The sequence below is a fragment of the Sphaeramia orbicularis genome, chromosome 13 (assembly GCF_902148855.1).
Source record: "Sphaeramia orbicularis chromosome 13, fSphaOr1.1, whole genome shotgun sequence".
In the NCBI taxonomy this organism is placed as follows: domain Eukaryota; kingdom Metazoa; phylum Chordata; class Actinopteri; order Kurtiformes; family Apogonidae; genus Sphaeramia; species Sphaeramia orbicularis.
Genome location: NC_043969.1, coordinates 31969201 through 31986692, shown reverse-complemented (window position 1 = coordinate 31986692; position 17492 = coordinate 31969201). Strand labels below are relative to the sequence as shown.

Sequence of the window (17492 nt, the reverse complement as noted above, 5' to 3'; positions counted from 1 at the left end):
AAACAGCTTTAGTTTTGCACATATGTGATCATAATATCACTTTCTTCAGTAGGACTACTGTATGTGGGTGATTTGATGACTAGTGTATGGACAGTGAGAGCCGAAACCCTCAGTTCTATAGAAGTGTTTGCACCTGCTAGGTGGGAGGCAGAGAGCTGAAGAGGGCTCATACATACACGAATGTAACAACAGTGGTGTGAATATCCAACAGAGACTGTGTGTATATGCGAGTAAGTGTAGCTACACCTGCAACCAGACCGCCCCATCTGCTCCCACACAGAACCAAGAACTATTCTGACTTAGCAGGATAATAGTGCCATCATCGCATGGTTTCATAAGCTGGGGTGCTCTGTGTAGAGATGAGAAACTGTCTCAATGTATGCAATGTAACACACAGTTACATGTTGTGTGTGCATGTTGGTGCCTGCTGCGAGGGGCCCTGACAGATGTGCTGTGGGCATGCCTTCCTCTCATTGACACATCATGTAGCTTGTATTGTGTGAAGAATGTGGGACTAGGGTGATGTTTACATCATAAGCAAGGTGTGATATCTGGCAATAAACACAACGTGATGAAAACGAGGGGGAGGGGGCACTGATAAGACTGTTTCTCATATATTGCATATTAACTGATAATATTTGTTTTTTTTAATTTCCCTGTTTTTTTTTTTCTTTCCTGCTGAAACATTGAACCTTCAAAGCACTCTTTTTGCAACACAGGAGGTCTTTTTAAGTGCCTTTTTAAGAGGCCAACATCCTAAAACGACATCAGAAGGTATTCTGTTTATAACATAGTTGCAGTATATGGTTGCAGTGTGTAGTAAGATGGAAACAGAGTGCACTGATGGAGGTTTTTAACTTTACTTTTATGGACATCGAAGCACAAGGAGAGTGCTTGTGGTTATCGAATTCACTTTTTGCTTCAAACTGGGGATGGAAATGATGACCACCAGTGAGGCAAATCTCAATTGAAAAAAAGAGATAAGAATTATAACAATGTATGAAAGTGTAAAGGTCCTTTTCTTCCCTATTTTCAGTGATCCAACTAAAGCATACTGTGTTCTCTGGCACCACATACACTTAACAGATTATTGGCATAGTTTACAGGTTTGCTTGCATATTGAAGTGTGTGAGGGTGTGAGGGTGCATGTCCTTATTTAATAGCTAGTATGTATACTCAGTACAGATAAATGATATATATTCACATTTGTGGCCTAAATGCCACCTGATAAAAGTAGAATAGCCTCATCTGCAACAGTTCAGTGAGCTCCAAGGAATCAGTCTTAGGGGTCAATGGGCTTTTCATGTCAATGGCACCATCCCAGATTCATATATATTTCCACTGACATCCCTACAGCCCACTTTATCTCATATTCCCTCCTTCCTCCCCTGTTTTCTCCTTTTTCACTCTTACCTTCTTTCCTCCCTCTCCACTTCAAACAACTCTTTGCAACCTCTTTTTTCATTGTTGACAATGTCACTGAATCTATTAACTTCCCTTTGACCAATGCTGCACAGCTTCTCCCTCGGCGACACAATCTGTAAATTTGTTTAGAAAGGCGTCAAGTTGAGAATCACTGGCATGCAAACATTCACTTTTTACCTCTTTGGCATACTTTGTGGTCTTTCAAAGACAGCGTCTTACGTTCCCCAGAGAGTGAGAAACAAAAACAAAAGGATGTAAGCAGAGCAAACAACACTGGTAAATATAGACAGAAAATCATTCAAAAATGTAGGTTTGTTATCACGTGGTAAATCATGCTGGTTTAGACCTTAGGTAAGGGGTTTCACACACTGCCTGTTCACCAGCAGCTACAGCTACGGCTCCAGGGGGTGGTATGCACTCAGCTTCCTAACTCACAGTGACTGTTAACCTCACCATCCATCAGTGGATAGAACACCCGTGACACAAAAAACCTGTTTCTTCCATTAGAGCTAAGACGGAGCCTAATGTCTGTCAATACACTCTCACCCTCTCTCTTTTCCCTTGTATCTTTATTTGAGTAATAAAGTCCCTGGCCTTCTTTGGTTCCTGTGAAGTGAGCAACTAAACAAGTCTATCTCTAATAATACTTTTTTTGTTACCTTGTCCTCAGTGCCTCTTTGTTTTCCCTTGATGTCCTCGTGTTTCTGGGATGAGGGACTCACGTTGGCAATAGTGTGAATTAGCACACAGACACATTGGGGATGAAAGACCAGCCCTTATTATGGCCTAAACGCATGAGCACACTTTTGGGAATAGAGATGTGTAAATGAGCGCCACACACCAAGTGTTGTCTTTTCTAGGCTGTTTTTTTGCTCTTTTAAATAATTGACAAGGCTGTGCTTGTAAAGACAGGGACAAATCTGCTGAGTTAATGTCCCAGCCAGAGGAGTTTTAGCACCAAATGCTATCAATCCCCCCTACATAGAATTGTTACCACCATGGCAGTTCATAAATCTTATGTAACCCCAGCTCAGCAATATAACAAGTCAGTATTCCACCAGCGTGTTCTGTTTATTGTTTCGGTGGAGAGCTGGCAGCAGATGACATCTGCTATATTTACCCTCTAGATTACGTTCAATTTCCAAACAACACTTTAACGTTAGGCAGGTCTCTGCATTGAGGCTGGGGACATATTAACGTGATTGCTGAGGGCAAACTGTAGGCTGTTCGTGGCCATCTGGGGAATAAAGAGACTTGTAGTTTTGTAAGAGTTGGAGCTGTCAGGGGTGCACACATGGCTTAGACAGTGATCTTATAGTGGGGTGTTGGGGCACAGCCGTGGCAGTGTTCACTGTCAGACTGTGGCATCTCTGTGTTCCCCAGTCTCTCATGGGAATTGAGCTGCATGTGATTGAGGCCTTGACTGAGAGCAGCGGCTACAAGGCACAGTATACATGGTGACTATCTATTAGGTTGACAGTCTTTTTTTCTTGTTTCTTTTCTCTTTTTTGACTCCAGGCAAGGCTGGATACAGCTCTCTCTTCAAGGTCCCTCACCAGCCACATAGATGAGTGGAAATCTCTCTTTGGAATAAAAACAACTCTGAGTTTTACCCTTTTGCTTGCCATCAAAATCCAACCCCCCCTCACAAAAAGAAAAAGAAAAAAACACCACTCCCACACTGGCAAAGGAAGAAAATCCATACCTGATGGTGTTTTGATAAACAGTCTTACCCCGCCTTTAGGCCACACTGTTCTGACATCTGTTCCTTTGTTATCCCAAAATGATGGCCAAGAACAATATGACAAAACCCTCTATGGGCAGTTTTCATTCTCAGTAGTTTCATCTCAAACAGAAAGGCACCTGGATTTTAACCTGAACGTGCAAAGGAAAGCACTTCATTAGAATGCACAACTGAAACCCTGCAGGATCAAGGTGATTGGAATGTAAAAGAACCTGCTGCTGCTTTCACTACTTTTCACTATACTGTCTCAACGCCTACACCCTAAAGAAGGGTCTCCCCAGTGTCACCTCTTGCCAAAAGAAAAAATTAAAAGGTGCTGCAACATTGTTAAAGACCCTCAGGATACAGCACTGCACAAAACCATCATACTCCAAGCAGTCCTGCAGCATGTTCCACGTATCAAAATCCACCTCAGTGTGTCATTTTAGCCCAGCACGAGCTCTGTACTCCTTACCAAGTATATGAATAATTAACATGCTTATCTCTGGCGTACAAAACGGCACCTTGCACCTCTATTCTGAGTTTGATGCCCAGTATTTATGATGCAAGGCCTTAATGGCTTGAATGGTTTCTGTGAATGAGGGCCAACTCTAAAGAGCAATGCTTGTTAGAGAAGGAAAACAGACAAATGTCAAGGACTTCACTCTCATTCAGAGCATTGGAATACACAAGGAAATTGTGTCAAAAGAGGTCCTTTCTGCACCAGAAATAGATTTCAATTTGATGAAGGTAGGCTGGGAACACAGCAGGACAGAATGCTGAAAAATAGGGGGTAAATTGAAAAGTGGTAATTCCATTTCATTCTTATTCCTATTGTATGAGCCTTAATAAGGTCAATATACAGTCCTGCTGTTGTAAATGACTGAATGTAAGACAATCCTAAGACAATTGTAAAGGATTTGCATATAAAAAGATGTGCGATTGTAGCGAAGACCTTGGCCTATATTCTGTAATTACTACTACTCCATCTGTCTCTCATCCTTGCCTTTTAAATAATACTCATCCATTCCTCTTCTCAACTATCTTTTGGATTCTATAGTAAATCCTCGACCCATTATATGAGGCAACATCTGGCGCCAGCCTGTTTCTCACTGATTTACTCTTAAAATATTTATCACTTCGAAGCACTAATTATTGTAATTTCAAACAGGACTAGAGCATATAGTAATCCTATAAAGAAATGAATATAAGGGAAGGACATAGTTTCTACCATCCTTTGTGGTCCACTAGTATTATATTCACTCTGCAGTTGATAAAATCAGGATTTTTTAGTTGTTGGCTAATTTTGCCGGCCACAGTAGGCATTAACATAACAGAATTAATCCTAACAGGTTGCGGCAATTACCTCACCCTGACAGTTTCTAAAAGTCAGTCTGAACCCTAACAGACATATGAGTGCAGATAACACTTGCCAGAACACAGACACGATAGATATTACAAGCACTAAGCTCAGATGTGATTGTGACAGTAGCCTGTCTCATTAAAGCCAGGGATGAGGAGGTCGGCTCTAGTGGAGCTGTGGAGCAGGAGGTGAGTGGAGTGACAGAGCCAAAGACAGGAGACGTGAAAATGGAAAAGAGGATTCTTGTTCTTTTTTGTCTTATCACATTCACTATTATTTAAGTAGTAGAAACTTGCATTTGAGAGCATCTTTAAAACTGGCCAATCCAAACACTGAATTAACTGTTGATTTCACATCAAACATTTTGACGTAAATGAGTTTGACAGTGACATGGATGGACTGTGAGATTAATTTGAAGCAATATAAATCACTGCCAGAAATTACATCAGTTCAGGCTTATTGTTAACACAGGAGACAATCTGCACGAGCGCATCCTGTGCATAACTAGACATGCCTCCATCTTGAAGTTCACATGCACACAGAATTGCAAATCTATCCCTAAATCTAGTTTATAATAAGGAGAACAAATGTATGTGACAGAAGTGCCCTTTTCCCCTTTCTTAACTTTTGCTCTATCTTGTGATGATATGCCACTCCATCTTAAGGACCTGCTAACTCTCAATGCCAAAAGGGCAGATGCCCAGGTGCTGGTGTAGCTGAATTGCTGTCCTCAGCACACAAAGGCAATGTCGCCTGGGGAGGATGGCTCAGGAAGGGGGAGAGCTGTCAGAGTAACAGGAGAGCACCTGGAATTACTGTCAACAGTCTCCTGGACTGTCTCCCCTGCCTCTCCCCCAGCTCCCTCCTGTCTCCTAAGATCTATGGCATTCTCATTGACATTGACCTTTAAACTCCAATTAGCCACTTAATCACAAATTAATTATTAATATTAGAAAAACCAACAGGGCTTAGGTTGTTTGTCTCTTTCACCTCATTATCATCTGCTAATGACCATCCTTGCATCTCATTTCCACAACAAAGGACGAGGAGATGGCGACTGCAAAAGAATCAGGTGATTTTTTAAAAATGCCAACCTGAGACAGACAGATTTTTTCCATGTATGTTCTATAATTTTCACCTCTGACTCCTCTTCCAAGTTAGATGTCCTGTGGATTTAATCATTCAGATGTCTCTTCAGACTGCATTAATAAATGCAGTCCTCAGCTGCATAAGAGCACCACATCCTCTTCTGAACTCAGAACCCTCATGCCCTAATTCAGTGTAAAATGGTTGACAGGAAAGTGAGAAAATGGCTCCTGGAAAAATAAAATAACAACAGTTCATGGCAAAAAAAAAAAAAAAATGACATGCACACCAGTCAGTGCTGTCTTCTCCACACACACTCCTGTTAATTATTTGTCATCTTCTGTTAGGTGTCACGTGGTGAAACTATGCCAGGGGCGTACATGGAAATACTCCTGAGTATTGGCCACTAAATAAATGGCTTTTGGATTTGAACAGTCTCCTTTGGCTAAATAAGATGGTTGGAATGCACTGACAGAGCCAGAGGTGCATCGTGAGGCAGTATAATAAATTTGACTCAGCTATCCAATAATTGGTAATGTTCTTCTGTCAATTACCTTTGAGGCTGTGTTTTCTTGGCTAGATCTACAGACTACAAATGGCTCAATTTGATAAAGATTTTGGAGGCTGTATGCCATTAAAATGATCTTAATTCAAAACACCGTGTATGGAGGAAATGCTTCCTTACATCCTCTCCTTCCCCTTTTTAAATTGAAAAAATGCAGACGGTCCTCGAGATTCACAATTTTACATTTTTAAACAAGTGCCACAGAGGAGTAGGAATGTTGTCTTCCTCTCAGATTTGCTTTCTATTTTTCAGGCAGCTTAAAAAGATTTAAGGGATCAGTTTGAGGTTGATATTTTTGCTCCTCTCTACATTATCCTCTTCACTTCTCCTCAAACTTCCTCTCCTCCAAACTCTCAGTCATCAGTCCGCACCGCCTCGCATCCTCACCGAAACATAAACCAGGCTGAAAAGTACAACAATGCAGAGTTGACAACGAGTGATAGCAGACGGCTGACACTGTGAGGGGATTAAGAAGATGATAATATAAGCAGGGAATCTATTCTCTTTAAATAGAACGCTTTCTGGGCTTGGACGATGGCTGGAAGTTTGCAGCATATTACAATGACAGATGGGCATTTATTGCTCTTGTGCAAATTCATGTCATCATCTTATATCATATGTATGTGGGTTGCTTTTTCCTGTCTGAGTCTGGTCTATGCAAAGCATATGTTTGTCCTTTAGTAACAAAGATTTTTTTTTTTTTATGACTACATCCTATTTTTTATTACTCCATTTTTTTATGAACATCAACATAGCCCTTCATATCTATGAGCTGTTTCATCCTTTGTTTAAAAGCATCTCCCTAGCAGGAGAGAGGAGCCCCTTGACATATGTGGATATTTGATATTGCTGAGAGTAGAACTGGAGCTGAGCTGGGTGAAGAGCTGTTCTGACGCCACCAACACAGGTCCACGAGTTACAGACGAGCAGCGCTAAGGGCGGAGGCTAAAGGTGTTTCCCTTCTACTGCATTCATTGAACTAAACTTGTTAATTGGAAATATTCCACCTTTGTCTGTTGGAACTGCCAGGTCAACATAAGCTGTGGACTGCTGTTGAGTTATTGCTTGTAAGTGCAACTGCTTTAAAATATGATTCAAAACAGCATTTCATAATTTCTCACAGTATTTATCTCTGCATATTTTTAGTGATAGAATATTAAAAAAACAGACTGCAGAGCTTTTTTGTTTTATATAACGTGTCTGACGAATGTGAACGTCAGTGAATTTAGTTGTAATCTGATTGTTGATGTATCAAGATGACTTTTCTTGGGAATCTGATGCAAGAAGAAAGTGGTAGGCCTTGGTTGATGATGCATTTATATTGATGCATGGATTAAAGTTCAGTTATAAGGGTAAGGTGAGTGATGTTTAAAGCTGCTTATCAGTGGTTTTGCATGTTTGAGCCTGTTAGGCACAAATTATGTATATGTTAGATTACAGCCAAAGCATGCCAGTTTTTGGGAGCATGACATGAGTTGTGAATAATTTCCAACCCTCCGGCAGCCATCAGGTTGGGTACTAGCCAGTACTTGTAGAAAATATAAGATTATTTTAAACGTAGTAATGATATTTCTAAATTAATCCAACTATTAACAGAAGGGAACAGTTACATAGCAGAATGTAATAATAAAACATCACTAAAATAACTCCTTAACTTTATTCACCTATAAATAGATTATGACTCACTGGATAAAGTGTGACACTCATTATTTACATACAATTGTATTTTTGTATCATCATGTTTTCTCTGTCAAACAAAAACTCATGCAATCAGTCAAAGTAACACCTCAGTCTTATAATCTTAATGTACTGTGAGCCAGTAGTTTACATTATAGCCCTGTTAGCTTAGCTCTATTTCTAACAACTGGAGAACCACATTGGAACAACAAATCACCTCTGCTGTGCATACACTTTGAGTTGTCAATAGCTGCACTAAACATCCATTTTGAAATGTCTAAACCAGGTTGTAACTGTCACGGTTTAGTCTGAACCATGCATTAACAAACACTGCCTCCAGTGGTGTAAACAACAGCATGCGTCTATTCTTTTAACACTGTCAGCATTTTTAACTTGGAAAGTTATTTCTTACCAGCTCTCACCGTCATCAGTTTCTGCCCTCTAAGGCTCCTTGGCCTTAGTTTTCAATGCAATGGAACAGCAGCAGCACCAAGAATACAGTAACTCACTACTCCCTCTAGTGGCCACATGCATTCACAGTGACACCCTTTGCCATCCCTGTGTATGACCTCTGTGCACATCTCTGCAATACCAGACAATGACACATTGGCAACATCAGAACTCTTTTTCTTACCACTCTAATATTTTTGACACTTTTGAGAATTTTAAAGCATAAATACCCAATAAAGCTCCTTTAAACATGTAACAGGTAATCCATCACAATGTATATACTGGTGCTAGTACATTTTGAGTTCATAAAACTATTATGGTCATGATTAACCTTTTCAGGAAATCCAAAAGACAGTAATAAATAAACAGAAAAAAATAAATTATACTGACAAAGATTTGTGACAACAGTTTTTAAAAATAGTTCTGAAACGCCAACTGTACTTTTATACAGAAGCACCAACCAAAAAACTATTCACTTCTGTACTAACATTACCTTACAAAATAATGAATGGTATTTAATTACATATTGATGTCTGTGATATTGATCCATCATTGTTTCAAGTCACCAATGAGATTTTCATGGTGCAACACGAGTTTTCACTGGGAATGAGAAAATCCATTTACATACAGATCAAAACTAATGTACAATAGTAAGTATGTATGACTGTAGTCTACACAACACCATCCTCTTCATAGAATATAAATCATCTTCATGTTTGTTTGAACAATGTCAGTTTCAGAGCTTTAGTGTGCTTGTCTGCACAGATAACATTGATGTGCCTGGAGCTACATAATCCAAAAGGCACAAAGCAGAAAAAGCCTAAATGAGCCTTCTCCATGTAACATGCAGCCACAATTACAACACATCCAGCATGGTATATTCAGTGGACATCTCATCCTTTCCATCTCAGAGATGTTCTGACAGATCATCCCTTGTGCCCACTCTATGGCTGACTGGTTTTGAGAAAAAGAGAGAGTATGAAAGCAAGACGGACAGACACTAAGTCTCACCACACAGACACAGTGACATGAAGCTTGCATGGCTACATAAATGTACAAATCTACCCAGATACACACTCACACATGGAGATGTGAAGCCACAGAAAAGACATATATATGACAAACACAATTCAAATTCAGTGGTAAAGAAAGATACAAGGACAATGTTGTTTCATCTGTTGGTGAATATACACCGTAACAAATATACAACATGTCTATACATATTTACGGATTATATGGACATGACTGTATCTCGTCATAATAACTATGAATTGCACAAAGTTGTGGTCCACAGATTAAAATATCAGCCACAAGAAGTTTGCAGACAAAAGCAAACCAAAAGGCCATCGTATAATTTGCATGTCAACCTGAGAGGTGGTTCTAGTGTGTGCCAGTTTTTCTTTTATGTGTTTGTGAATGGTGCATCTGTCAAAGTAAATGCTCTGCCTGATGCATCAGCCAGGCTCCCCAGAATGTGTTATTTTAGGTGCAAAAAAAATTCAAATTCACCAGAGAAGTTCTGCACTGTTCCTGCCAACGCTGACGCATCTCTGCCTCACTCTCGTAGGCTCAGATGTGCTGGCATACTGAGCACTTTTGGCAGACTGGTGAAATCTGTACTTTGAAATCATTTGTCTTGAATTAAGTGATATTCTGTCTGGCATTGTGCAATGGAAAGACAGCTGATTCACATACAAAAACCTTGGACTGAGCAGATATACAGCATGTTCGCAGGACAGAACCTTCAAGTGTCAATCACTCTGATTTCAGCTCTCCATTAATCCATTATCATAAATGAAAAATGAAAGGGTTTTGTGGGAAATCACCTCCTTAAAGATCCATTGATGATAACTACGCATTATCAGATGAAACAGCTTTTACCAACATGTCCATTAGTTTGACACAAAACACAGACAGACATGTTTTCTCATACATTAAACTTTAAAGAGCATCTTTCGAAATACACATTGTGAGTCATGCTGGTTCTTTTAAAAACACATTTCAACACTCATAAATGATAAAGCTTTTCTTAATAAGTAATACTAAGCTCTTATAAATGGATCTTTCCAGAAAACTGTTACAGCTATAAGCACTCGTCAACACTGTGGGTTTCATTGCAAATGTTGAAACAGCTATTCAATCTAATGGCAGCAAGAAAAAGATGTTGTTTTTCTCTGCCCCTGAGGCAAACTGCAGAAGCACATTTACTCAAAACAGATGGTTTTTCACAATACACTCTGAAAAAATACAATTATGCTGCCAGAAGTGAATTCTGTGAGGAGACCCCCACCCCCACCCCCAGCCAGCATTTTCTGGTGTTTCAATAAGATTGGTACTTTTGTCAACTTTGACTCTATCACACAAATTACATAAAACAACCAAATAGCTGGATACTTTTAACTCATAACAAATTAAAGCCAAATGCAGTAGTTGCTTAAGAGGGGTCATGGGACCTCATGATGTCCCCTGTGGGGACGCTGGGGGACTCTGCAAAATGAGGGACAGTTTAATTTCACTATTATTAATTCCCTACATAATGGCACAATGGGAGCATGTAAAGTGTTACTATAATCTATTCTCATTATTCTCTCTACTGTTGTGCTGTGAGCCATCCAGTGCAGACATTTACGCAGCTATCGGTCAATTAATACCAAAAAAAAAAAAAAAAAAAAAAAGAAAGATGCTCTTTATAGCCCAGATCATCAAATTGAAACTCTGGGGTCTATCTATCTGGGGGATCTTGATATTAAAAGTCCGAGTTTCATATGAGGGGCTAAAGGTCTTGGGTGTTCATATAGTGTGTAGCCAACGGAGAATAACCTTGTGAACTGAGGTTTGATCCATCACATCTAGATGTACTGACACACAGCAAATAATAATGCTTCAGAGGAGCGCAGTGCTCGGAGAGATAGCCTTGTGACCCGGGTACAAGTCATAAACTGCAGTGCGGCATCAGCTGTATTAATATCATATAGTCATGCCCATGTTTCCTTACACAGATGAATATTTCATTCCCAGAAACCTTAAGTGCGTGTTGTGCAAATTAAAGATGCGCTTCAAATGGCGCATCGTCTGCAATAATACATCTGCGGGGAAATGTGGTGCATTATGAACGTGTTAATCTGTTAATCTGTATTAGAAGCATTAAAAGTAGACAGTACACGGACACACAGATGTTCTATGCAAGACAGCCGCAATCGCTTTTACGTTATAAGATTATAATAAGGATATAGTATAATATAGTATAATAAAATAGCCTAAATGCGGATGAGTGTGTTAATTTTAGGGTAAAAGTTAAGAGAACTTACCCCTTTTGAACATTTTGTAGGCCTAGGTGTTTTTCGTCCTCTGCGATCTAAGAATCATCTATTCTTATATTCCAGACTTAAACTTGAGCGCTTTAGTTTTGAAGTTGATCGGAACTTTCGTTGGTCGTCGTGATAATGTCAGTTGTCACTTGTCTGGATGTTGTGGAGGTCCACTGTATTGAGTTGCACCGCAGACTGTCGTGCATTTGACAAACAGTGACATCAAACAAAAAATCTCCTTTTCCACAAAGTCTGGCAGATCTCAATCGGACGGAAACAAGGAGGCAATCATCGCACCATGGAGGCACTAAAAGCATCCCCTTAGTCCGAGATGATGATGATGGTAACTCCACTGTGAGAGAGATGCACGGACGCACAGCAGTCCAACCTCTGATAGCCAACTCCTTTTTAGACGCAAATGACCGAAGAGGCTGCAAATCAGTTTTAGGGCAAGTCGACGGATGAACACTGGCTGGTTCCAAAAAAACCACAGATATTTATATTCAAGTGGCCAATCTAAAATTCTCCTCTCGGTACCTCAGAGCCGTTCAAATCGCATCATATTCGTTAAAATCTCTAATTAACATAAGTTATTTGGATTCACATTCCGCCTCTGATGTCGGATTATAAACGCAGACTCCTCAAATCCTCCTTAATAATGTAGACTTTGATGCCTTCGGTTTCCTTAAAATCCTTCCTTTTTTTCAGCTCTCCTCTCCATTCGTAATTGTTACATTTCTGTGATCTTGTCTAAGAAGACCTCTCTGCTTTTCCACCTATGGATCAGAGCTCGTTGATGCGCTCAAGGAGGGAGAAAGTGTGTTGTACTGCCTCAGTCCCTCCACCGGGCAGCATCCTGCTCAATCCCTTTCACTGCCTCCCTTTTCTGCGCCAGCCACAGACACACGCTGCGCCCTGACACCGGAGGTCTTTGTAAGGAATATAGTGTGACACAACAGTACACAAATTAGACGTGTGAACAGTGAATAAACAGAAAGTCAGTGGAGATTGATGATGCCTGTCATTCCGCTGAGGGACTGAATATATAGGCTACACCTAAAGAGACTGAAGCATCAAATAAAAATGCTATACATGTAGTATGATAATATAATATTCACATAATAATGTCCAATCGACTTGCAGTAAACTTTAATATAAGAAGACTTTAGGTGTGCACCAGCCTCCATACCTTGTTTTCAGTTTTTGTGGTTTAGAAATTTACCGGTAACCTCGCTGTATATATTTATTTTTATTTTATTTTATTCTATTTTATTTTATTTTATTTTATTTTATTTCGTTTTATTTTATTTGTTGTACCCACAGATGGTTAAATTTATTGCAAATTTCGTTAACGAAACTACTAATTTGTCTTTAGTTTACTAGATCGTCCTGTCCCATTGGATCAGATCGATTACATCGATGCTCGACTCTCTCCCCTCCGCTCGTCTGTCGGCTGCTTTCGTCTTTCCGCTTCTCACATGTTTTCTGTTTGGTAATACAAAACATGGCAGCGCCATCGAGTGATTTACAGATCGTAGCTGCCAAAAAACCAACAGGTAATTTTTGAGGTTGAATTATTAGAAAGCCCGAAGTATGTTTAAACCGTCCGAGTTCTTCCGGTTGATAGCTCTGAGTTGATATGTTATCCTCACAGAGCTGTCTTTAGTACAAGAACACGGCGGCAGTCTGCATCTGACAAACTACAAGTTTAGTTATAAGATTTAGCACGTGTGTGTATGCCTTTTGATATACCCTTAGCTGTATTGGTTGAGAAGAATTTACACGTCAACATATTTTTTTTTTATTATCAGCTATTAGCATCCATGCTAGCAGAGCTAATTTGCCAGGAGTGTGTCAGTTCATCCGACTGGATGTTATGCATGTAGGAATGTATATTACTGATGATATTTCTCACTAATACTGTTACAAGCCACCGAGATGAGTTGATTATCAGTATAAGATTTGCGTATTGTGCTATAGATGTTAAATATCTACTAATTAGCAGCTGAATTGTTGTATGGATGTCGCTGAATGTGGTTCTGGGTAAGATTCTGTAAGGTAGTGGATGAGGCTGAGTCACTTCCCTCAAGGGACCTGTACCTGCTCTAGTTTTTCAATGATCGAAGTGAACTATTATGCTAAAATATGCTATCATGTATGAATGGTTAGGGGGTCCACAATAAAGCTTGATTGTTTAGTATGGAATTTTTTTTAAAAGAGAGTGTGTTGCTGTGATGTCTGACAAAATAAACCCTTTTCCCCAGCCAGAAAACACAGGGTTAATGGGTATCATTAAAAGTGTCTGCATCTCATTTAGGTGTATTGTTTATAAGTCTTTGGATTTGGAGCATGCTGATTCATTGTCACCTCACAGCAAGAGGGTCCCATAGACTTAATCCCTCTTCACTTGTAGAGTTTGCACATGTTTCTTTAACAGAGTAATTTAAAGCCTAATGGGGTGCCTTCTAGGGTAAAATGCAGAAAACCATCAGGCATGTAAAGATCTACTATAAGTGGCCCAAAAAATTATATGAGTCTGTTGATGTCTGAGTGGAAGCTAAGTAACAACTTCTTTCCAGATTTCAGCAGGATGGAGTCTTATGCTTTTCAGTATAACAGTCAGATTGAATGGACACTAACATAGTAGGTCACATTTTATGTTTTCTAATCAAAAAATTTGAAGAACCTATGTGATTAGTTTGTTGTAGAGTATATCTTTTTTTCTCAGAACTGGAAATATGAATAATATCATGAATCTCAGCTATAGCCTAGTACTTTTCAGTCCTCAAGTGGACCATGTAAACTGATAAAAATCATCCAATTTTATATAAAACTTTAATTTTGGTATGAGAAAAATCAGAGGTACAGTTTTAGAGGGAATATCCACATCATGTATATGATGTAAATTGGTGCTGAATCTGATGGCGAGGGAACAAGTAAAGTTACATTATTTTTCTTAGTTGCCATGTAGTGGTCCACATTAGACTGACACAATTTTTGGTTTCACACTGTTGCATCATTTGGGCAGCTGGATAATGCAAGAAAGTATAAGTTTATATCCCTCATCCTGTATGTGTATCATGGATATAGCACTACCTGATGCTAATATTTCTTAGTTAACAGGTTTAAACCACATAGACTATTAATACAGTGACTTATTTGTGTAACTCTAACGCATACTGTAAGGCATATCTGTGTCATGTGGATTCAGCTGAATGTGGAGGGAAAAGGTAATGATGATCATTTGAACCAAGAAACAATTGTTCTGTTTAAAGAGAGTCCTAGAGTGATATGCAGTGAAGCTACTACAGCAGTCATTTAAGAAATGTGTACAGTGTTCAGAGATTGATGTGGCTAGAGAGGAATAAATCCACTGAGACACTGAAAAATGATACTGATACTGATGATACTAATGATATAATATATTTTGTATAACATAGAAGCTTAATTAAACTTACTGCAAGTAAGACACTAGAACACTAGTCTTAAAATAGGCTAGACATTTTGTAGAGTAATAATTCATTCAGGATTCAAGTTTGTTACCTGTTTCTTACCTTTATGTATTAAATTAAGTGCATAATTACCTTGGATTGCACCTTTTAAATAACCCACACTGTTAAAGACCAAACCTTTACAAGAAAGGCTCTCATTCACTAATGGAGATTTCTTAAGAAAGAGGTTTAGGGACAACATGAATTGCAACTCTTTTGTGTGTTGGCTATTCAAGACTGTCTGCGTAATTGATTTTGGAATGAGCCCAACACCAATCCGGTCAAAATAATTCACAGTCTCTTTATAAACTCTAGCAATTTCAAGTCAATGAAAAGCACCAAGAAGAAAAAGTAGACACTTAAAATGTGAATAGTGTCTCATAATACTGTTAATAGCTACTGAAAAGTCAGTAAAATAGAAAAAACATCTACAGACAAATCTTGGAAAGTAAATGTTTGGCATTAAAATCATGACTCAACTTGAAAACACAGCTGAAACTCTGCCGGTATGCTAGTCATAATCTTTGTCAGGTTTTCTCCTATTTAAGCAGGTACTTCAGACTACCCAAGTGGCTAATACAAATTATTTTGCTCTCCAATATTTTACCTCTCTCTTGCCTGATTGTACGAGGCCTGTCACTAAAGACATGTTGAAAGTTTGCATGTAGGAATCAGCATTTGATAAATGGTCTCTCTCATTTTTTGCCCCAGAGGCAAAAGGAGTTCAAATTATAGTACATGTCTGAAGTCTGTTAAAAATCATTCCTATTTCTTGATGTGGTGCAGAGGGATTTGTGACTAAGATTGCTCTCATCGGCACTCAGAGTTGGCTGAATCCCATTAATTACTTTAGAGGTAAAAATTCATCCATATTACTACCTGAGTCTATCTGTTTCGCGGTGGTTTCACAGTGAGTGTTCAGATTGTCTTATCTGTGTGCATGTACATAGACACAGCTCTGTTTCAGATTGTGCCCATACTTTAACCTGTACTTTCCATAATTTTTTTTTTCTCTTGCTCTCAGTCCGAGGGCCACGGCGTGTAGCCAATCAGATTCCAGATGAAATCCTCAATGACCTTGAGCTACAGGAGGCGATCAAAGCTTTACCTGCAAATTACAACTTTGAGATCCACAAGACCGTTTGGCGAGTGAGACAAGCAAAAGCTACAAGAGGTGAGTTTTATTTATTTATTTATTTTTACCCTTTGTATCTCATGACAGGTCATTGCATTGCATGATTCTTATCCTATACAGTATTTATATCATTAACGTAGACTACCACTCATATAATTTATGAAAAACCTGTCATTTTAAATAATTGAATATACTGTTATTGGCTGCTCGTCTTCCAAAGAGGGGAAGCTCATTATCGGCTTACATCACAGAAATTGTCAAGTTATTTAAACATAAATTCGGCCCTCCGTTCCTTTTTAAGAAAATGGTCAGTGACCTTATCGTACCAAGTAGGCATCTTTTCTAGGGACTTGATTGCTAGTTCACTCCGACCTAGCCAACAGTATGATTGATTTAACTATCTACAAAACAATATTAAACTCGAACGAGAAATGATTAAATTATGTAAGTGAAACAAGAAAAAGTTGAAATTATGTTAAACTGAAACAGGGAAGTACAATGAGTGTGTTTTATTTACAGTGCAAGAAATGAACAAGTAATTTCGTAGTGGTTTCTCTCTCGATTTCACAAGCAGAATGCGCGACGGTATTAAACTGAACTCTGTCAAGTGAAGGAGTATATCTCAAAATAGCTGTCAATCAAACGGGATTCAGCCTTTCGACTGATCCTCCAATCAACAAGTGGAAGCCAAGTGTCCAGCCCAGCCGAGGTCCACCCACAGCTCCATTCACCCCCAGAGACGCTGAGTGTCTGGGGGCGGGACAACATCGTGGCATTTATCCAATTACCGTCCAGTTTTGAGGCAATGAAAAAAACTGTTCCATGACCATAGATCGTATGAGAAAACGGCACAATGGGAATGTATGAGAAGTGAACACCGTTGCGTCCGTTGATTTGTGATAAAGCTGATTCTGAACAAACTCGTCTTTGAGATGAACGTGTTCTAACACATTTGTAGTCAATGAAATGTCAACACAACTGTACATATTTGACCATTTGATTTTTGTAATTTTAGGGGAAGCTGAGCTTCCCTTACAGTCTTTGAGAAATCGCCTGTGACTGTTACTGACCAAACTCTACCTCAAGGACAAGAGGGATAGGTATCAAAAATGTTGAAAGATTTTACTCTGGTACTGATATTGATACCATTGATATTGATATTGATTGAGCTTTGATACTGCTTCCTGAACTCTACACTTTTAATGCCAGTTTTCTATTAAACAAAAAGAAATCGACCTTACACACAATACAAATCTTTATTTTTATTTT

General features: G+C 39.1%; 2 protein-coding genes across 2 annotated transcripts in view; one reads left to right on the top strand and one right to left on the bottom strand.

The window, feature by feature from the left end:
• rtn4rl1b (reticulon 4 receptor-like 1b) overlaps positions 1–12482 on the bottom strand; it is a 147422-nt gene extending 134940 nt beyond the window's left edge. Inside the window, exon 1 of the mRNA XM_030152797.1 lies at positions 11598–12482. Within this exon, the coding sequence (XP_030008657.1) occupies positions 11598–11610 (13 nt within the window). The 5' untranslated portion in view covers positions 11611–12482. The remainder of the gene's footprint in view (positions 1–11597) is intronic.
• A 555-nt stretch (positions 12483–13037) lies between these two features.
• The window catches only part of dph1 (diphthamide biosynthesis 1), an 84932-nt gene continuing 80477 nt past the window's right edge, over positions 13038–17492 (top strand). Inside the window, exons 1-2 of the mRNA XM_030152784.1 lie at positions 13038–13153; positions 16113–16262. Coding sequence (XP_030008644.1) covers positions 13102–13153; positions 16113–16262 — 202 coding nt within the window. The 5' untranslated portion in view covers positions 13038–13101. The remainder of the gene's footprint in view (positions 13154–16112; positions 16263–17492) is intronic.